Here is a 21,946-nt window from a genome sequence, read left to right on the forward strand (position 1 = left end):
CTTCACTTCAACAACATTCTCAGTAACGTAAGAAAAAAACGTTTTACTTTCCGTGACTGTGATATTTGGTTGTTTATCTACCTTAGTTGAATGCACTGATGGTAAGACACTGGTATGACACTAAGTCTCTACTAAATAACTATTATATCAATATAAAAATGAACAGTTGCAAACCACGATGGGTAATATTATTGTCCTTCTTGTGGGTGAGGAGCTCATTATTATAATACCCAGCGTGCTTCAAGTGTTCCTTTTTTCACATGTTTATAATTTAGCACTCTTATCAAACCATAGTGCCTTCAAACTTCTGATGCCAATGCAGGGGGCCCCAAAATTACAAACCCATATATAGAATTGTATAGAAACATATTTGTATTTTACAACAACATTTTTACAAATTACAGGTCTTTAAAGTATCCGGTTAAAAAATCCATAGGATTGCAGTTTAGGCCAGTAAACTACAAATGACAAAATACTCAAAAGTAATTGAAATATGTATTTCAAAGACATAACAGAAATACTGTCCATCTGTGTCTCCACATTATCTTCTGAAACATGTCTGAAGGGAATGCCTGCTGTTGGAACACTACTCTACCCTAAAGCCACTCTCCAATTAGGGACACATCCTAGTTAAGCAGTACACCTTGCTGCAGTCAGCTCTCTATGCCTGTTTGGTGAGCCACCATGCAGCTGGTGGGTCTCCAACCCAGCCACTATCTCAAAGACTACGGACCTCGTGAGGAACTCTTTTCATGTAGTTTTGATTGGTATGGTGGCCAAAGACATTTCATTTATAGTTTTGACTTAAACGGATACTTCAGGATTTACTTCCCCAGTCAGATGAACTCGTGGATAACATTTGTATGTCTCTGTGTGCAGTTTTTAAGTGATTGCCCAGTGATTATGCTCTGAGGAGAGAGAGGTATTTTGGTATTTATTTATTTTTATTTTGAAAGTGATTTGTTAAACATTTCTTTTCAATAAAACTCCAGGACGTTTACTGTTAAAAATGGTCCTTTGGCTCCAATGTCCTGGTGATGCTCTGAAAACACCCTGCAGACAGAGTATTCTACCACCACAATTACAAAATACCATGAAAATCAATTTATCAAAATAAACTAGAAAAATACTTGGAATTTGTCTTGTATTATATTACAAAATGCTTTTGCAAGTAGCCGGCCCGAACAGCAACAACATTCTTAGTAACTGTTACAAAACTATTGTTCTTGCTTGTTGACAGTGCTACTTACTGTATGTTGTTATCTACCTTAGTTGAGCAAGTCACTATGGATAAGCTAAATGACTAAAATGGAAATGGAAATGTGAAAAGTAACATTCAAAATTAACTGCAAAGCACAATGGGTATTATTATTGGCCCTGTTTCGGGGCAGAGCTCATTAGAATAATATTCAGCAGTGCTTTGCAATTGTTAATTTTTACATTTCTGTTGTAGTCATTTAGCAGGCGCTCTTATCCAAAGAGACTTAGATCATTGATCTTAAGACAGTTAGGTGAGACAACACATCACAATCGTATCAAGTACATTTTCCCTCAACAAAGTATTTATCAATATTTTTTATATTTATTTCATTTAACAAACACTCTTATCACACCATAGTGCTAACACACTTCTGATACCATTGCAGGGAGAAAGGGATTTAACGGTTCAGAAGATGTGAACTGTTAAAAAACATGGTATAGTAAAGTATTTAGTATTTTGAAAATACAAAATGCATTGGAGCCCAGTGTAATTCAACTGACAAAATACTCAAAAGTAATTAAAATACATATTTAAAATACATAAATACAAATAATCTCTGCCTTCTACCCAATACCCTATTACACTTCCTTATCAAAGAAACCACACCCCCTGTAGATACAGAGTACACAGTCAAGTAGGAAGCCACTCCCTCTCCTCTGGTGTAGAGCTCAATGAAACAGAAAGTAATATTTGAGACTACTGCCATTGTTTAACCTACGAGAGAAAGCACCAAAATGGCAGAGAATCAGGAACTGTTCTGTTGCTCCATCTGTCTGGATCTACTGAAAGATCCGGTGACTACTGCCTGTGGACACAGTTACTGTGTGGGCTGTATTAAAGAAAGCTGGGATCAGGATGATCTGAAAGGTGTCTACAGATGTCCCCAGTGCAGACAGACCTTTACCCCAAGACCTGTTCTGAAGAGAAACATTGTGCTGGCTGAAGTGGTGGAGAATCTGAAGAAGACAGGACTCCAGGCTGCTCCCCCTCCTGCTCTGTGCTATGCTGGACCTGGAGATGTGGCGTGTGATTTCTGCACTGGGACCAGAAAGCAGAAAGCCCTCATGTCCTGTCTGGTGTGTCTGGCCTCTTACTGTGAGACTCACCTCCAACTTCACTATGAATCTCGTGCTTTGAAGAAGCACAAGCTGGTCAAAGCCACCGCACAACTACAGGAGAAGATCTGCTCTCATCATGACAAACTGCTGGAGGTTTTCTGTCGTACCGATCAGCAGTGTATCTGTTATCAGTGTGTGATGGATGAACATAAAGGCCATGATACAGTGTCAGCTTCAGCAGAGAGGACTGAGAAACAGGTAAGACCAGAACAACTTGTTGGTGACTGTCTGACAAACAAAGAATTAAAGATACAGTAGGAACTAAGGATGTTTGAATATGAGATCATTCAAATTAAATTGATCCTCAGCAGAACAAATATGAACACAAACCTTGAATATATATATATATGTTAACCCAGATTCTCCAAATGTATCACCATTTTCTAAAGTCAAACACTATTATCATTCTAAATGCCCTTTTTTCAGTCCAAACTTCAGTCTAACCTCCTTGATACATGTAGGTATACAGTAAAACTATGATCATTCACATAGAAACATAATAAAATCACACTGCAAAGGGACCATCAATATTTTAGACCTTCCTCTCTATGGGCCCTATGTCACATTACTATACTATTGATCTACTGGACTAATACAGTTTGATAGCTCACTGAAGAGTGATTCTCCACAGAGGCAGCTGGGGATGAGTCAGCAGAAGGTCCAGCAGAGATTCCAGGAGAGAGAGAAGGAGCTGAAGGAGCTCCAACAGGCTGTGGAATCTCTCAAAGTGAGTGTTGTTCACAAGAGGAGACATACCATTTCACTTCTCTCCTCCAGTCAAAGAGAGAGGGAGAGAGAAGGGCCCATCTCCAATCCCACTTACCCCACTGTTGGGAACAGGATGTCTTGACCCCTTTCAGAGAATAGACTGCTTATGAACCCGGGTCTACTGCAGGAGAATGCAATATCTTGAACATTACACCAAAAGGACATTCCCTATTGGGCTGTGGGCCAACACCGAATTTGAAGTCGCAGGCGGGGCTATCTCATCACATAACCATGAGTAACCATGACCGACTCATGTCCCCTATATATGAACATGGAGCCCTCTCTCGCAATTTTTCTCAATTGAAAGGGCTTTATTGGCATGGGAAACATATGTTTACATTCCAAATCAAGTGAAATAGATAATAAACAAAAGTGAAATAAACTATCAGAAATTAACAGTAAACATTACACTCACAAAAGTTTTAAAGGTATAGAGACATTTCAAATGTTATAATTCAAGTGCAAACAGAGTGAGCCGTGTGCCAGACTGAGTTCTGGAGTTGAAATGGAAATGAATGAGGGAGAGTTAAGTGAGGTAGAAGGTGTGGTGAAGACCTCAGAACCAGAGCCTAGCATCAATGGACATGATAAAGAAGAATCTGGTGCAGTAGGAGTTACATTGTTGGAGAAAGTGGATCCATACCTTTTGGCAGATCCATGTGTGGTTTCAGGGTGGGTGGTAAAGGAGTTGGGTGCAGTTGAATCAGTGAAGGTAACCTGTAGTGGACTTGTGATATTTGTTTGAGTTTCTTCTGGCTAGAGGGAGTGGGCGTTCTGTGTCATGCAACTTGGGTCAAGATCTGTTGCTTCCTTTGCTCTTAGGAACAGGGCACCATTGAAAGGAGTGATTTCTAGGGTAGTGTTAAGTGTGGAGCAATTGAAGTTGATGATTCCTGGTGAAACAGAGGAGTCACTGTCAGTCCTTTTGAGTGTTTACCCAACAAAGTCATGTCAGGATACATCAGTTATCCTTTTTATAGGTTTTGTGCCAAAGCCGCTGCCCTTTTTCAGGTGCAATGTTGATGGTCATGTTGCAGCAGTTTGTAGGAGGGTGATTCCAAGATGTGGGAAGTGTGCCGGAGGGCATGGGATAGAAAATTGTGTTGTTTCGGTGTTGTGTGTAGGGGTGCACTGTTGCTGGGGATCGGAAGTGTCCAGTGAGAGAGAGGCAGGTTTAGGTGGCTAGAGTCAGAGTAGTGCAGAAGGTGTCGTATGCTGAGGCAGTGAAGAAAGTAGAGGAGGATGGGTCAAGGGTGAGGGATCCTGAGAGGATCCCTGTGAGTAGTAGATCTGTGCCAGCACAGAGGGATAGGACAACGAGTGATATATGCTTCAGTAAGGTTGGCTTCTTAGCGTTCATAGCAAATCACAGAAAATAGATGTTGTGGTGGCAGCTGCAGAGAAGTATTTGGGCATACGACACTGAGTTACAGGCTGTGTTGAGTGGTGGTGTCCCGTCCTCCCAGGGTGTTGACATGGTGCATGTTTCTCTCTCTCATTCTATCTCTCTCGCGGCAGTTGGTCGTGTGAGGGTCGTGAGGAGGGCTGCAATTCTTTTTTCTTTTGGTTGTTGTGTTCTTTCTTTGATTTTTTCAAATATTTTTTTCTTGGTGGAGCGTTTGTTTATTGGTTTCCACTGTTTATCATTTTGAGTTGAGGGGGGAGTAGGGGTAGTTTGTTTGAGGTTGGGCAGCGTGATGGCCGCGATGTCGTCATCCGAGTGGGGAAGAAACGCTGTCGTTCGTAGTGGCTTCAGGTGCGTTCAGGAGAATAGTGTTTATTATGGACAAACAGATCCTTAAGGAGTTGCTTAGTTTTGGTAAATTTGAAAGTGGTTTTCGTGTGCTCTCGGCTGGGTGCCAAGCATAATTCCTTAAACGTGTTGTCTCCTTTCGTAAGCAAGTATTGGTTTCTTAACAATGCAGAACAGCAGGTAAATGTCCACTTCAAGGTTAAGCAGGGGGATGGGTGGTACGCAGGGTTTGATAGCACATATTTTTCAGTGTTTTGAGTGTGTGGACTTAGGGTATAATGCTACCGCAGACAAGCCTGACCACCTGGCAGCGGGAGCTAGGACTCAGGGGGCGAAGGCTTGGTCTAGCTTTGCTATGGGACAGTCTACTGGAGGAAGTACCAGGGGGAAGAGAGTAGAGCAGGGACAAGTGGTGGTGCGCAGGCATCGGAGAGAAACGGTGTGGCGGGAGCTAGTGGGATGGTGGAGGTGAGGCGGGTTGCAGCTGGGCAACATGGGCAACATGGGCAGAGGCAGGTTGCTGTAGTAATGGAGACTCCGGTGGGCTCATCCCAGGAAATATTTATTGCCTGCCATTGGAGAGGAGGGACTAATCAAGGAGGCAGACAGGGGAGGAGGAGGAAGGTTTTGTGCCAATGGAGGAGGAGGAAGAGGTGGGGTGAGTAGGTGGGAGTGGAGGAGGAGGAGGCCTCGTTTTCAGGTGGCTCATTGGATCCAGAGCTGACAGCCAGTCAGGAGGAGGGCCCAGTATATATGGTGAGAGAACTTAAAAGGTTCCTGATGGAGACTAAAGTCTTATTTTATTGATCCTGGAAAGTTTTTAAGGTCAGTACAACTCGCGATGAAGGATGTGGTGTTTAGTGTCCTCTCACTCAGGATGTTGTATAGGCTAAGAAAATGGGTCAGGGGTGCTTAAAACCTCTTTGGGCTGAGATCCCGCTAACGGGATCGATATGACAACAGCCAGTGAAAGTGCAGGGCGCCAAATTCAAAACATCAGAAATCCCATAATTAAAATTCCTCAAACATACAAGTATTTTACACCATTTTAAATATACATTTCTTGTTAATCTCACCACAGTGTCCGATATCAAAAAGGCTTTACGATGAAAGCAAACCAAACTATTATGTTAGGTCAGAGCCAAGTCACAGAAAAACACATCCATTTTTCCAGCCAAATAGAGGAGTCACAAAAAGCAGAAATAGAGATAAATTAATCATTAACCTTTGATGATCTTCATCAGATGACACTCATATGACTTCATGTTACACAATACATGTATGTTTTGTTCGATAAAGTTCATATTTATATTTAAAAAAATCTCAGTATACAGTGCCTTGCGAAAGTATTCGGCCCCCTTGAACTTTGCGACCTTTTGCCACATTTCAGGCTTCAAACATAAAGATATAAAACTGTATTTTTGTGTGAAGAATCAACAACAAGTGGGACACAATCATGAAGTGGAACGACATTTATTGGATATTTCAAACTTTTTTAACAAATCAAAAACTGAAAAATTGGGCGTGCAAAATTATTCAGCCCCTTTACTTTCAGTGCAGCAAACTCTCTCCAGAAGTTCAGTGAGGATCTCTGAATGATCCAATGTTGACCTAAATGACTAATGATGATAAATACAATCCACCTGTGTGTAATCAAGTTTCCGTATAAATGCACCTGCACTTTGATAGTCTCAGAGGTCCGTTCTTCATCAGAATGCACTCCCAGGAATCCTAGTTCCACAATAAATGTTTGTTTTGTTCGATAATGTCCATCATTTATGTCCAAATACCTCCTTTTCCCCCGCGCTTTTAGCCCAGTAATCAAAATTAATGACGCGCGATCACTAGGTGCAGACGAAAAGTCAAAAATCTCCATTACAGTCCGTAGAAACATGTCAAACGATGTATAGAATCAATCTTTAGGATGTTTTTAACATAAATCGTCAATAATGTTCCAACCGGAGAATTCCTATGTCTTCAGAAATGCAATGGAACTCAAGCTAACTCTCACATGAACGCGCGTGGCCAGCACGTGGCTCTCTGGCAGACCTCTGAATCATCCCCCTCTCATTCATCCCCACTTCACAGTAGAAGCATCAAACAAGGTTCTAAAGACTGTTGACATCTAGTGGAAGCCTTAGGAAGTGCAATTTGACCCCATAGACACTGTGCATTCGATATTCGCTGTCCTTGAAAATAAGAATTTGTTCTTATTGACTTGCCTTGTTTAAAAAAAAGGTTCTGAGCCATAGCACAAATCTTAGTGCAGGTGTAGCAAAATAGGTGTTAGTGGTTAGAGCCAAAATCAATTACCTTGTCTTTGCTTTCATATATGTGTATGCACCTAGTACAGGGCTCAGTTCTCTGTTTCACCAGGGCCCAGGCAGCTGTCCTATCAGAAATTACATGTAATGCTCTTACAAGATACCACTTTTTCTCAAGATTCCAAGGCTTTTGCGATAGGTGGGGACAGCAGAAGGGGGCGATTGAGTCTCTTGGTCAGTTGTAGGGAAATCCCAGATTCTGGTTTTCTGTCAGCAGTATACAGATTTTTCCTCTTCAGAAGCCAGAGTACTGGGGGAGCTTGAGCGGTTCATAAGTGTGGTGGAGGCTGAGCTGGTGGGGCAGGGTAGAGTGGGGCAGGGTAGGGTGGGGCAGGAAAATTATCTATCTGAACTACGTAGGGACCTAAGGGATTTATTTTCAGATTAAAGCAGAAGGAGCACTTGTAGGAGCTAGATTTTCTATGTTGAGAGAGATGGACGCTCTCAGCTATTTTGGGTTGGAAAATCCATTGTTTACATTTATCTGATGGGCATGCAACTTCTGTTGTGGGGGAAATGAGGGAGCCTGTCGCAAAAAAATCAAATTTACATTTCCCTGGCCTTTCACAGACAAGCCCGACCACCCCATGTTGCGTGAGTTCGTTGGGGTGGGTGAACTGCTGCTAAGCTGTAAACAGGCGGCTTTGACTCTCCTGCCCAAAAAAGGGAATTTTAGCAACTTAAACAACTGGAGGCCTGTGGCATTGCTCTGTGTGGACTCTAAGGTCTTCGCCAAGGTCCTCGCTAACAGATGTTGTGAAAATTCTTACACAAGTCAATCTTAAATTAAACATCCTTTATTTTTCCGCACCCTGGAGAGGTTCCAACCAACTCAATGCACCACAGACAAGTTATATTTGCATGATTTAGCATAATTAATTAATCATTACCGTTTTGTTTCATTCATGTGACCGACCAACACTGGTTCATAACATGTGAAAGACCAATACCTCACAAGACTTCTTCTCTCTAAGCTGAGACCTTGAAACTGAGATATCTTTCGTTCTCAAAACAAGGTCTGGGCGTACTGCCAAATTGCAGCTCCTGATAGTGAGGATTCGTTCACTCAGCCACTTGCATGAACACAGAAATTGGTTTTTAGAACAGCACATGAATAGAACACAGAAATTTGTTATAAGAGCACAAACATTCAAATGTCCATCACACAGACTCAAGTCCCACCTGGACTCTATTGTACACAAGGACCAAACGTACCATGTACCAGGACGCTCAATAACAGGCAATCTGTTCATAATCAGGAGAAAGCCTTTGATAGGGTGGACCATGAATATATATCTGTTCACTGTGTTGTTTTGGTTGTGGGGAGAATTTTGTGGCCTGTTTTTAAGTGTTGTATGCTGGGGCTTCATGTATGGTCAAGGTGGGGTCAGTCTGGGTAGGGCGGGGCATTCACCAGGGATGCCCTCTGTCGGCAGTTATACACTCATGTTATTGAGCCCTTTCTAGGCCCTTTCTGGACCTAAGTTGGAGGCTACAGGGAGTGTGGGGGCCAGGCATAGGTTTGGGGACAGTCATGGCAGTGTCAGCATACGTTGATGACGTCTGTGTTGGTTAGGGATGAGCAGGACCTACGACCCTGGAGAATAGTTTGAGGGTGTATGAGGGGGCGTCGTCTGCTTAGGTAAACTGGGGCAAGAGTGAGACTCTGTTATGTGGGGCATGGAGGGACAGGGCACCGCCGCAGCTTCCAGGGGGGTGGCAGTGTGGCTGTGAGTGGCTCAAGATGCTTGGAGTGTAACTGGGCTCAGAGGGGTGGGTGAGGAAGGACTGGGAAGGAGTGTCACAAGCTGTGGCGTTGAGGCTGACAAAGTGGAGGTGGCATCCTCTCCCAAGTGTCATACAGAGGGAGGGTGCTGATCATCAACAACATGGCATCATCCTATGGCATAAATTGGCCATTCTCAACCCCCTGGCGCAAGTTAGTGAATTTTTTCTGATCGGGGCATCACTGGCTGAGGGAGGCGGTGCTGTACCTGCCTGTTAAGGAGGGTGGACAAGGCCTGGTGGACCTGGAGAGCGCAGGTGCTACTGTACCGTACGGAGGTGGGTTAGATGGTACCAACATGTGCTCTGTCGAGGAGGGCTGGTGATTTGGTGCTGGATCAGCAGCTGTTCATCATGAGAACAAAGAGACTCAATACAGCAGGGGTCTCATTTCTATGCTGCAGTACTGAGGGCCTGGAAGATGCTGAGGCCCACATGAGAGGGAGGTGTGGTGCCTGGACCGTGGGTATAGGAGGAGCACATCTTCCACAACCCACTGATCCCGTTGAGGTCTGCTCATTTAGCCACCCTGCAGGGACCTTTAATCTCTCTAGGGGGTGTGGGATGCTACCGTCCCACCTGGCCAACATCCAGTGAAATTGCAGAGCGCCAAATTCAAAAACAGAAATACTCATTATAAAAATTCTTAAAAAATACAAGTGTTATACATCGGCTTAAAGATTAACTTCTTGTTCATCCAACCGCGGTGTCAGATTTCAAAAGGGCTTTACGGCAAAAGCATACCATGCGATTATCTGAGAACAGCGCCCAGCAGACAAATCATTACAAACAGTTACCAGCCAAGTAGAGGAGTTACACAAGTCAGAAATAGTGATAAAATTAATCACTCACCTTTGATGATCTTCCTATGGTTGCACTCACAAGACTCCCATTTACTCAATAAATGTTTGTTTTGTTCGATAAAGTCCCTGTCTGTATTCAAAAACCTCATATTGTTCGCTCGTTTTGTTCAGTAATCCCACAGGCTCAAAGGCAGTCACAACAGACAGACGAAAAATCTGAAAAGTATCAGTAAAGTTTGTAGAAACATGTCAAACGATGTTTATAATCAATCCTCAGGGTGTTTATAGTCATAATAATCAATAATATTTCAACAGGACAATAACTTTGTCAATATAAAAGGAAAACAAGAAAGGCGTGCTCTCGGTCGTGCGCATGAAAAACCTCTGGGACACTGAATGGTCCACTCATTCAAAGTGGTCTTACTCCCTCATTTTTCAGAATACAAGCCTGAAACAATTTCTAAAGACTGTTGACATCTAGTGGAAGCCATAGGAAGTGCAATTTGAGTCCTACGTCAATGGATACTGTAATGGCATTCAATACTTCCTGAATTGATTTTTCTCAGGTTTTCGCCTGCCATATCAGTTATGTTATACTCACAGACATTATTTTAACAGTTCTGGAAAGTTTAAAGTGTTTTCTATCCAAATCTACCAAGTAAATGCATATCCTCTGGGCCTGAGTAGCAGGCAGTTTACCTTGGGCACCCTTTTCATCCGGAGATGAAAATAGTGCCCCCTACCCTAGTGAGGCTAATGGGAACAGGTTTGTACATCAGGCGGGAAACAGTGAGGAGGGGTATGGAGCAGCCTGAGGAGGGGCCACAAACATTTTCACAACTGCAAGTGACAGTAGAGCCTGGGGGAGTTTGAGGAGGTGCTGGGTAAGGTGCTGTACACCCTTAGTGTCAAGGTTAGACACATCAGGAGCCTAGCAGGAGTGAAGGGGCATCAGTGGCAAGGGTTTGTGGGGGATGAGAGCATGGCAGGGTATAGGTGGAAGGTCTATAAGCTCCCAGTGCTGGAAAGGTCAGGGGTCTTCCAGTGGAGGCTATGACATGGAGCCCTGAACACCAATAGCTGGTTGGCTTGGATTGCCCTGGGTGTTGGGGAGGGGTGTCCGTTTTCTGCAATGGCAGACTGTTTATCTTTTTTTGTGTTGCCAGGGTAATGCCATTACTGTTGATGCCTTAGTGTTGAGATTGAGTTTTACAAAATGATCAACAGTGTGGAGATGTTTCAGGAGGTATGGGGCCTAGGGGGGCTGTCTGTATGTATGGCTGGAGAGGAGGGGATGGATGTACGGTTGGAACGTGGTGCTGGATGGTGTATTGTACTGTGACATTGGGTACTGTATAATGTGATTGTGTGGAGGTTGTGGTGGCACACAATGTGCTTTTAGGAGGGGTTAGTGTAATGAGGATGGCTCATTAAAGTAAGACAAGTCAGTTCTGTCTCTCTCTCTCTCTCCCCCCCCCCCCCCCTCTCAACCTCTCAACCTCTCAACAGCGCTCTGCACAGGCAGCAGTGGAGGACAATGATCAGATCTTCACTGAGCTGATCCGCTCCATTGAGAGAAGGCGCTCTGAGGTGAAGAAGCTGATCAGAGCCCAACAGAAGGCTCAGGTGAGTCAAGCTGAAGGACTCCTGGAGCAACTGAAGCAGGAGATAGCTGAGCTGAGGAAGAGAAGCACTGAGCTGGAGCAGCTCTCACACACAGAGGATCACATCCATTTCCTCCAGGTAACTAAACTGCCTTGATACGTGATACATCATTATTTTTTGTCTGTCTTTCTGTTCTGTCTCATTTTTCTATCTCTCTCTCTCTCTCTCTCTCTCTCTCTCTTTATCTATCTATCTATCTATCTCTCTCTCTCTCTCTCTGTCCCTCTCTCCAGAGTTATCAGTCTCTCGCCAGTATCAGTGTATCTTCAGACTTACCCAGCATCATTGTCCATCCTCTTCAGTACTTTAGAGATGTGAGTAAGACTGTATCTGAACTGAGAGAGAAAGTAGAAGACTTCCTTAAAGGAGAATGGACCAAGATCTCCACTACAGGTGTGTTGAAATTCTACTACAATACTAAGTCCTGTAAATCCAAACTGTAGTGCAATAAAAAGGTCCTACAGCCATCACCTTAGACATGTGGAATATCAAATCAAATTGTATTTCTCACATGCGATGAATACAACAGGTAGACCTTAGTGTGAAATGCTTACTTACAACCCTTAACCAACAACGCAGTTGAAAAAATCAGGGGTTAAGAAAAAATGTACTAAATTAAATAAATAAATAACTAAAATAAAAAGTAACACAATAAAATAACAATACCGAGGCTGTATGCAGGGGGTACCGGGACCGAGTCGATGTGCGGGGGTCAGGTTAGTCAAGATAATTTATACAAATAGACAGTGTACCTGGCTGTTTGGTTAATTGGTCAGCAGTCTTATGGCTTGGGGGTAGAAGCTGTTAGGAGCCTTGAACATGGTATGATGATAACATTCCTTCTCTCTGTCAATGTGTTTGTGTGTCTGTAGTGAATATAGTGGATATTGTACTGCCTCCAGAGCCCAAGACCAGAGAACAGTTCTTACAATGTGAGTCTTTTTATTCTGAAGTAACTAACAGTCTCTTTTTACTGACACTCCTAACAATCCCTGTGGAAATGTATAGCAATAGTAGATCTAATTAAAGACTTGGTATCTATCTGACTCCTCATATTTCTCTGATTTGATCGCTGCTGTGCTCTAATCAAAGACAGGGTAGATACAGTATCTGACTTAACTTAATGTTCTAACTCCCCTCATTGGTCTCTGCTCTGCTCTTCTCCCAGATTCCTGTCAGCTCACACTGGACCCAAACACAGCACACACACGCCTCTCTCTGTCTAAAGGGAACAGAAAGGTGACCTATACAGGCCAAGTCCAACCATATCCTGATCATCCAGACAGATTCACAAATGACTTGATGGTGCTGTGTAGAGAGGGTCTGTCTAGACGCTGTTACTGGGAGGTGGAGTGGAGTGGGCTGTGTGTTATTACAGCAGTCTCATATAAAGACATCAGCAGAACAAGGAGAAGTAATACATTTGGACTCAATGACAAGTCTTGGAGTTTACACTACTATAGTGATGGTTATTGGTTCAGACACAATAGTGTTAGGACGAAAATACCAGGCGTTCAGTCCTCCAGAGTAGGAGTGTACCTGGATCACAAGGCAGGTACTCTGTCCTTCTACAGTGTCTCTGACACAATGACCCTCCTCCACAGAGTCCAGACCACATTCACTCAGCTCCTCTATCCTGGGTTTTCTATCGATTGTATTTTCTCTGGTACTGCTGAGCTGGTTAAACTGTAGTAAGGGCCCATTTACTAAATTAATTAAAATTATTCAAATGCAAAGTTTTCATCTTGTACATCAAAATGTCTCTATGGTACTTCTGAGCTGGTTAAACTGTAGTAGGGTCCACATAGATACTAGTCATGCTGGTGTAGTCTATAGCTGAGCTGGTTAAACTGTAGTAGGGTCTCCACATAGATACTAGTCATGCAAGTGTTGTCTATAGCTGAGCTGGTTAAACTGTAGTAGGGTCCACATAGATACTAGTCATGCTGGTGTAATCTAGAGCTGAGCTGGTTAAACTGTAGTAGGGTCCACATAGATACTAGTCATGCTGGTGTAATCTAGAGCTGAGCTGGTTAAACTGTAGTAGGGTCCACATAGATACTAGTCATGCTGGTGTAATCTAGAGCTGAGCTGGTTGAACTGTAGTAGGGTCCACATAGATACTAGTCATGCTGGTGTTGTCTATAGCTGAGCTGGTTAAACTGTAGTAGGGTCCACATAGATACTAGTCATGCTGGTGTAGTCTATAGCTGAGCTGGTTAAACTGGAGTAGGGTCCACATAGATACTAGTCATGCTGGTGTAATCTAGAGCTGAGCTGGTTAAACTGTAGTAGGGTCCACATAGATACTAGTCATGCTGGTGTAATCTAGAGCTGAGCTGGTTGAACTGTAGTAGTAGTGTCCACATAGATAGTAGTCATGCTGGTGTTGTCTATAGCTGAGCTGGTTAAACTGTAGTAGGGTCCACATAGATACTAGTCATGCTGGTGTAATCTAGAGCTGAGCTGGTTAAACTGTAGTAGGGTCCACATAGATACTAGTCATGCTGGTGTAATCTAGAGCTGAGCTGGTTAAACTGTAGTAGGGTCTCCACATAGATACTAGTCATGCTGGTGTAATCTAGAGCTGAGCTAGTTAAACTGTAGTAGGGTCCACATAGATACTAGTCATGCTGGTGTAGTCTATAGCTGAGCTGGTTGAACTGTAGTAGGGTCTCCACATAGATACTAGTCATGCTGGTGGTGATGGTCCCCAGATGTGATGATCCATTCTGCTCTGTTTTTCTTTACAACATATGTATTTTTGACTGATTTGATCTTCAGAGATTTCATGCATTAAAATACAACGTTTAAATCTTGAATTTTGTTGTATCTTTTTTGACTAATTTGTTCTTATTAACTAAGTCAGTTAATAAGAACAAATTCTTGCTTACAACGATGGCCTACCCCGGCCAACCCCTCCCCTACCCCGGCCAACCCCTCCCCTAACTCGGACGACGCTGGGTTATGTTCAACCCGTGCTTTTGGTTCGCCAAAACAAAAGGCTCCGTGTTGCCACCAACTATCAGCTCTCCTGCGCCTGACTTTCCTACAGTCCTTAATGCATACCTTGACAGAATACCACACCACCTACGGAGTCAGCAGGAGCAGGTACCTATGGTAACGGAGTCGAGGAGCGCGTCCATGAGCACACGGCGTTGATTCACCATCTCGGCACCGCCATGGACCCCATCGTCCAGACGATGGATCACTGGGAGAGACAGGGAGGTCCTCCAGTTCCTCCCCCAGCACAAAAGGGGTCCTCACTACCCGTCCCTCCTGTACCCAGTTCCAGTGGGATGCGTCTCGCCCTTCCCGGGGAGTATGATGGGACGGCGGCACGGTGCCAGTGCTTCCTACTACAGCTGGACCTCTACCTGGGCACCGTTTATCCAGCTCCCTCGGGAAGGGAGAGGGTGGCCGCCCTCGTTTCGTACCTCTCAGGGCGAGCTCTGGAGTAGGCCAATGCCATGTGGGGAGAAGGGTTTACACGCCGTTTCCGGGCAGTCTTTGACCATGCGCCCGAGGGTAGAGCAGCGGGTGAAAGTCTGTTCCACCTGAGGCAGGGAACGAGGAGCTTCCAGGAGTTCTCACTGGAATTTCGGACCTTGGCCGCCAGAACGGGATGGAGCGACAGGGCCCTCATCAACCACTACCGTTGCAGCCTGCGCGAGGATGTCTGTTGGGAGTTGGCCTGCAGGAATACCACTCTTACCTTCAACCAGCTGGTGGACATGTCCAGTCGGTTGGATAACATGCTGGTCACCCGCGAATGTCCAGAGAGGGCTCTGTTGATTCCCGTTCCCAACACCACCTCTCCGGTGCATATGGAGCTGGGATGTGCTGCGCACAGGGAGACCGGAGGAGAGGCTTTCAAGTGTAACATCTGTGTCCGCAGAGGTCACACTGCTGGTCAGTGCCGTGTTGGTTCCTCTAGGGTTCGAGGCACCATTCTCACCCAGAGCCCTCTGTTACACATGTGTTTTTGTTTGTCACTTTTCCTGAGTTTTCCCCGCATTCCAAGCATAAGGCGCTCATCGATTCAGTTGCGGCTGGGAATTTTATTGACAGATCATTTGCCCATAGTCTAGGGATCCCCATCGTTCCCGTGGATGTGCCCTTCCCCGTTCACGCCTTAGATAGTCGACCATTAGGGTCAGGGTTGATTAGGGAGGTCACAGTTCCTTTGGGCATGGTGACGCAGGGGGGTCATACGGAGAGAATTAGCCTCTTCCTTATTGACTCTCCTGCATTTACCGTGGTGCTGGGCCTACCCCGGTTAGCTTGTCATAACCCCACTGTTTCTTGGCCACAGAGGGCTCTCACGGGGTGGTCGCAGGAGTGCTCAGGTAGATGTTTAGGAGTTTCCGTTGGTGTTACTACGGTGGAGAGTCCAGAACAGGTCTCCACCGTGCGCATTCCCCCTGAATATGCCGATTTGGCTCTCACCTTCTCCAAAAGGAAGGCGAATAAATTACCACCTCATCGACGGGGCGATTGTGCGATAGATCTCTTGGTAGACGCTGTACTTCCCAGGAGTCACGTATCCCCCTCACAGGCGGAGACGTAGGCTATGGAAACATATGAATCCCTGCATCAGGGGTACATTCGGTTCTCCACTTCACCCGCCTCCTCAAGTTTATTTTTTGTGAAGAACGAGGGAGGTCTGCTCCCGTGTATTGACTATCGTGGTCTGAATCAGATCATGGTGAGGTATAGTTACCGGCTACCACTCATAGCCTCAGCGACAGAGTCAATGCACAGGGCGCGCTTATTCACCAAACTACATCTCAGGAGCGCTTATAACCTGGTGCGTATCCGGGAGGGAGATGAGTGGAAGACGGTTTTGTCACTGGAATTTCATAGTTACTATTAATTATACATTAAATCACTGTCTATTTTATAAGAATTTGTAAGATTCCTATTTGCATAAAATAGACAGAGACCAGTCTTGTCAAAATTAGATAGTAGTATTTATTCTCAGAGCGCGCAGCCATGTAACCATGAACAACAGTTGATATACAAAATATGACGTCATTGGTTCTAGAATGAATCTCCTCCTCTCGACCAAGACAAAGCAGGTTTAAAAGTTCTTTCCGACCTACTAGCGCACACACATGACACACAATATAACTGAATTAACTCTTGACCCCTCACCATTATCCATCACCACTTAGCTGACAGTTCCAGTTAACGGAAAACCTGGGAAAGCACTAATCTAACCTTATCTAAACATCCAAATCAAATCAAATTTATTTGTCACATACACATGGTTAGCAGATGTTAATGCGAGTGTAGCGAAATGCTTGTGCTTCTAGTTCGACAATGCAGTAATAACCAATGAGTAAACTAACCTAACAATTCCAAAACTACTACCTTATACACACAAGTGTAAAGGGATAAAGAATATGTACATAAAGATACGCCCAATTTTTCAGTTTTTGATTTGTTAAAAAAGTTTGAAATATCCAATAAATGTCGTTCCACTTCATGATTGTGTCCCACTTGTTGTTGATTCTTCACAAACAATACAGTTTTATATCTTTATGTTTGAAGCCTGAAATGTGGCAAAAGGTCGCAAAGTTCAAGGGGGCCGAATACTTTCGCAAGGCACTGTATATGAATGAGTGATGGTACAGAGCGGCATAGGCAAGATGCAGTAGATGGTATTGAGTACAGTATATACACATATGAGATGAGTAATGTAGGGTATGCAAACAAAGTGGCATAGTTTAAAGTGGCTAGTGATACATGTATTACATAAAGATGCAGTAGATGATATAGAGTACAGTATATACATATGAGATGAGTAATGTAGGGTTGTTACGGTTTTCTTCGGGTGAAGTAGAGTCAGACCAAAATGCAGCGTGGTATTCTTGAAACATGTTTAATGAAGACGAAAAAACGAACAATACAAAAACAAACGTAACGTGAAAACCTATACAGCCTATCTGGTGAAAACTAACACAGAGACAGGAACAATCACCCACGAAACACTCAAAGAATATGGCTGCCTAAATATGGTTCCCAATCAGAGACAACGATAAACACCTGCCTCTGATTGAGAACCACTCCAGACAGCCATAGACTTTGCTAGAGAACCCCACTAAACCACAATCCCAATACCTACGAAAACCCCAAGACAAAACACACCACATAAATAAACCCATGTCACACCCTGGCCTGACCAAAATAATAACGAAAACACAAAATATTAAGACCAGGGCGTGACAAGTGTATGTAAACATTAAGTGGCATTGTTTAAAGTGGCTAGTGATATATTTTACATCAATTTCCATCAATTCCCATTATTAAAGTGTCTGGAGTTGAGTCAGTGTGTTGGCAGCAGCCACTCAATGTTAGTGGTGGCTGTTTAACAGTCTGATGGCCTTGAGATAGAAGCTGTTTTTCAGTCTCTTGGTCCCTGCTTTGATGCACCTGTACTGACCTCGCCTTCTGGATGATAGCGGGGTGAACAAGCAGTGGCTCGGGTGGTTGTTGTCCTTGATGATCTTTATGGCCTTCCTGTGACATCGGGTGGTGTAGGTCTGGAGGGCAGGTAGTTTGCCCCCGGTGATGCGTTGTGCAGACCTCACTACCCTCTGGAGAGCCTTACGGTTGTGGGCGGAGCAGTTGCCGTACCAGGCGGTGATACAGCCCGACAGGATGCTCTCGATTGTGCATCTGTAGATGGATAGGGGGGTGCTCACTCTCTCTGTTTCCCGAAGTCCACAATCATCTCCTTAATTTTGTTGACGTTGAGTGTGAGGTTATTTTCCTGACACCACACTCCGAGGGCCCTCACCTCCTCTATGTAGGCCGTCTCGCCGTTGTTGGTAATCAAGCCTACCACTGTAGTGTCGTCCGCAAACTTGATGATTGATTTGGTGGCGTGCATGGCCACGCAGTCGTGGGTGAACAGGGAGTACAGGAGAGGGCTCAGAACGCACCCTTGTGGGTCCCCAGTGTTGATGATCAGCGGGTGGAGATGTTGTTACCTACCCTCACCACCTGTGGGAGGCCCGTCAGGAAGTCCAGTACCCAGTTGCACAGGGCGGGGTTAAGACCCAGGGTCTCGAGCTTGATGACGAGTTTGGAGGGCACTATGGTGTTAAATGCCGAGCTGTAGTTGATGAACAGCATTCTCACATAGGTATTCCTCTTGTCCAGATGGGTTAGGGCAGTGTGCAGTGTGGTTGAGATTGCATCGTCTGTGGACCTATTTGGGCGGTAAGCAAATTGGAGTGGGTCTAGGGTGTCAGGTAGGGTGGAGGTGATATGGTCCTTGAGTAGTCTCTCAAAGCACTTCATGATGACGGAAGTGAGTGCTACGGGGCGGTAGTCGTTTAGCTCAGTTACCTTAGCTTTCTTGGGAACAGGGACAATGGTGGCCCTCTTGAAGCATGAGATAAGTTGCGTCGGTTCAACCACAGGTTAACTACCCTTTCTGCTTACTTAAAAAAAAACACTTCCAATCTTCTCTAACCTGGCTGGAATGGTATTTATTTGATTTAATTACCCCCTGTTTCAGGCTCCACAATCCCTCACTTATGAATTCATATTGTTAATCAGATATAATAAAACAGAGTAGAAGTTTACTTAGTTACAGTTCTATTTATAATGGGGATATTGTTTAGTCATTTATTCATACAATTCTGGGCACTATGAGTATCTTGTCATGCCGTACGGGTTGATGAATGCTCCATCAGTCTTCCAATCATTAGTAGATGAGATTTTCAGGGACCTGCACGGGCAGGGTGTAGTGGTAATTGGCCGACTCCCACCACGGTAAATGTCCTGGCTCCCATTACCTTACTGCTGAAGGGTGGCCCGGTGCGCTTGCAGTGGACAGCTGAGGCGGACAGGACTTTTAGTCCCCTGAGGGCTCTGTTTACCTCGGCTCCTGTGCTGGCTGATCCGGATCCCTCTTTGGCGTTCATAGTGGAGGTGGACTGTCCGAGGCTGGGATAGGAGCGGGCTGGGGTACACCACCAAAGCTACGCCCCTGTGACAGACGCACTGTCCCGGCTGTATGACACAGAGGAGCGGCCCATGGATCCCACTCCCATACTCCCGGCCTCCTGCCTGGTGGCGCTGGTAGTGCGGGAGCTGAGGGTTTATGTTTCCTCCTGCTCGGTGTGCGCCCAGTGTAATGCTCCTAGGCACCTACCCAGAGGTAACTTACCTGTTCCACAGCGGCCATGGTCACACCTGTCGATCGATTTCCTGACCGATCTTCCCCCATCACAGGGAAACAATCCTGGTCGTTGTGGATCGTTTCTCTAAGTCCAGCCGTCTCCTCCCTCTGCTCAGTCTCCCTACGGCCCTACAGACTGCGGAGGCCTTGTTTACGCACGTCTTCCAGCACTATGGGGTGCCTGAGGATAGTGTCTGATCGAGGTCCCCAGTTCACTTCCAGAGTCTGGAAGGTGTTCATGGAACGTCTGGGGGTCTCGGTCAGCCTTACCTAAGGTTTTCACCCCGAGAGTAACGGGCAGGTTGAGAGAGTAAACCAGGATGTGGGTAGGTTTCTGAGGTCCTATTTCCAGGACCGGCCAGGGGAGTGTGCAGCGTTTGTGCCCTGGGCAGAGATGGCCCAGAACCCGCTCCGCTACTCCGTAGCTGCGCCAGAAAGTGGGCGCAGACCGTCACCGCAGTGAGACCCTGGTGTTCGCACCAGGGGACCGGGTCTGGCTCTCGATCCGAAACCTGGCCCTCCGCCTGCCCTGACGGAAGCTGGGTCCGCGGTTTGTAGGGCCATTTAAAGTCCTGAGGAGAGTGAACGATTAGGTTAGTGGTATGTTATAGGTTACAGTTTCTCCCCGATTACCGCATTAACCCCTCGTTCCATGTGTCTCTCCTCAGGCCGGTGGTGGCTGGCCCGCTCCAGGAGGTTCCTCCGCCCCCTCTGGACATCGAGGGGGCCCCGGCGTACTCCTTTCGTTCCATCCTGGATTCGAGACGTCGGGCAAGGGGCCTTCAGTACCTCGTGGACTGGGAGGGATATGGTCCGGAGGAGAGATGCTGGGTTCAGGTGGAGGACGTGTTGGATCCTTATCTGCTGCGTGAGTTCCACCGTCTCCATCCGGATCGCCCTGCACCTCGTCATTGCGCTGCCGGTGCTGCGCATGGGGGGGGGGGGGACTTTTTCCGAAGTCACTCCCACATCGTATCCATGTAGACTAATAGACAGTACATAATACACTCCCACATCATATCCATGGAGACAAATATTTGATGTATTTGACTTTTATTTAACTAGGCAAGTCAGTTAAGAACAAAAGTGAATGACAGAATGACAGATTTGTACATTGTCAGCTCGGGGATTCGAACTTGCAACCTTTCAGTTACTAGTCCAACGCGCTATGACAATTTAAACCAGTGGTAATCAAAGTCTTATTGTGGAAAAAATGGGTTTTAAAAAGTTTTCATACCATTTAAACTGACTGTTGAATACCACTGATCTAAACTGACTGTCTAAAACTGACTGTTGAATACCACTGATCTAAACTGACTGTCTAAAACTGACTGTTGAATACCACTGATCTAAACTGACTGTCTAAAACTGACTGTTGAATACCCCTGATCTAAACTGACTGTCTAAAACTGACTGTTGAATACCACTGATCTAAACTGACTGTCTAAAACTGACTGTTGAATACCCCTGATCTAAACTGACTGTCTAAAACTGACTGTTGAATACCCCTGATCTAAACTGACTGTTGAATACCACTGATCTAAACTGACTGTCTAAAACTGACTGTTGAATACCCTTGATCTAAACTGACTGTCTAAAACTGACTGCTGAATACCCCTGATCTAAACTGACTGTCTAAAACTGACTGTTGAATACCCCTGATCTAAACTGACTGTCTAAAACTGACTGTTGAATACCACTGATCTAAACTGACTGTTGAATACCACTGATCTAAACTGACTGTCTAAAACTGACTGTTGAATACCACTGATCTAAACTGACTGTCTAAAACTGACTGTTGAATACCACTGATCTAAACTGACTGTCTAAAACTGACTGTTGAATAACACTGATCTAAACTGACTGTTGAAAACCACTGATCTAAACTGACTATCTAAAACTGACTGTTGAATACCACTGATCTAAACTGACTGTCTAAAACTGACTGTTGAATACCACTGATCTAAACTGACTGTCTAAAACTGACTGTTGAATAACACTGATCTAAACTGACTGTTGAAAACCACTGATCTAAACTGACTATCTAAAACTGACTGTTGAATACCACTGATCTAAACTGACTGTCTAAAACGGACAATTGAAAACTACTGATCTAAACTGACTGTTGAATACCACTGATCTAAACTGACTGTTGAATACCACTGATCTAAACTGACTGTTGAATACCACTGATCTAAACTGACTGTCTAAAACGGACAATTGAAAACTATTGATCTAAACTGACTGTCTAAAACTGACTGTTGAATACCCC

General features: G+C 44.9%; 1 protein-coding gene across 2 annotated transcripts in view; it reads left to right on the forward strand.

Moving 5' to 3' along the window:
* Positions 1-1,938: 1,938 nt before the first annotated feature.
* The window catches only part of LOC110521295 (tripartite motif-containing protein 16), a 39,400-nt gene continuing 19,392 nt past the window's right edge, over positions 1,939-21,946 (forward strand). The window contains exons 1-6 of one of the 2 annotated variants that reach the window (XM_021598759.2): positions 1,939-2,577; positions 3,011-3,106; positions 11,322-11,555; positions 11,711-11,870; positions 12,350-12,409; positions 12,646-13,353. In XM_021598759.2, the coding sequence (XP_021454434.1) occupies positions 1,996-2,577; positions 3,011-3,106; positions 11,322-11,555; positions 11,711-11,870; positions 12,350-12,409; positions 12,646-13,169 (1,656 nt within the window). In that variant the 5' untranslated portion in view covers positions 1,939-1,995 and the 3' untranslated portion in view covers positions 13,170-13,353. Of the gene's footprint in view, positions 2,578-3,010; positions 3,107-11,321; positions 11,556-11,710; positions 11,871-12,349; positions 12,410-12,645; positions 13,354-21,946 lie in introns of those variants that run through there. The other variant, XM_036969437.1, reaches the window with a different exon arrangement.

Source organism: Oncorhynchus mykiss, chromosome 30, assembly GCF_013265735.2.
Source record: "Oncorhynchus mykiss isolate Arlee chromosome 30, USDA_OmykA_1.1, whole genome shotgun sequence".
NCBI lineage: Eukaryota > Metazoa > Chordata > Actinopteri > Salmoniformes > Salmonidae > Oncorhynchus > Oncorhynchus mykiss.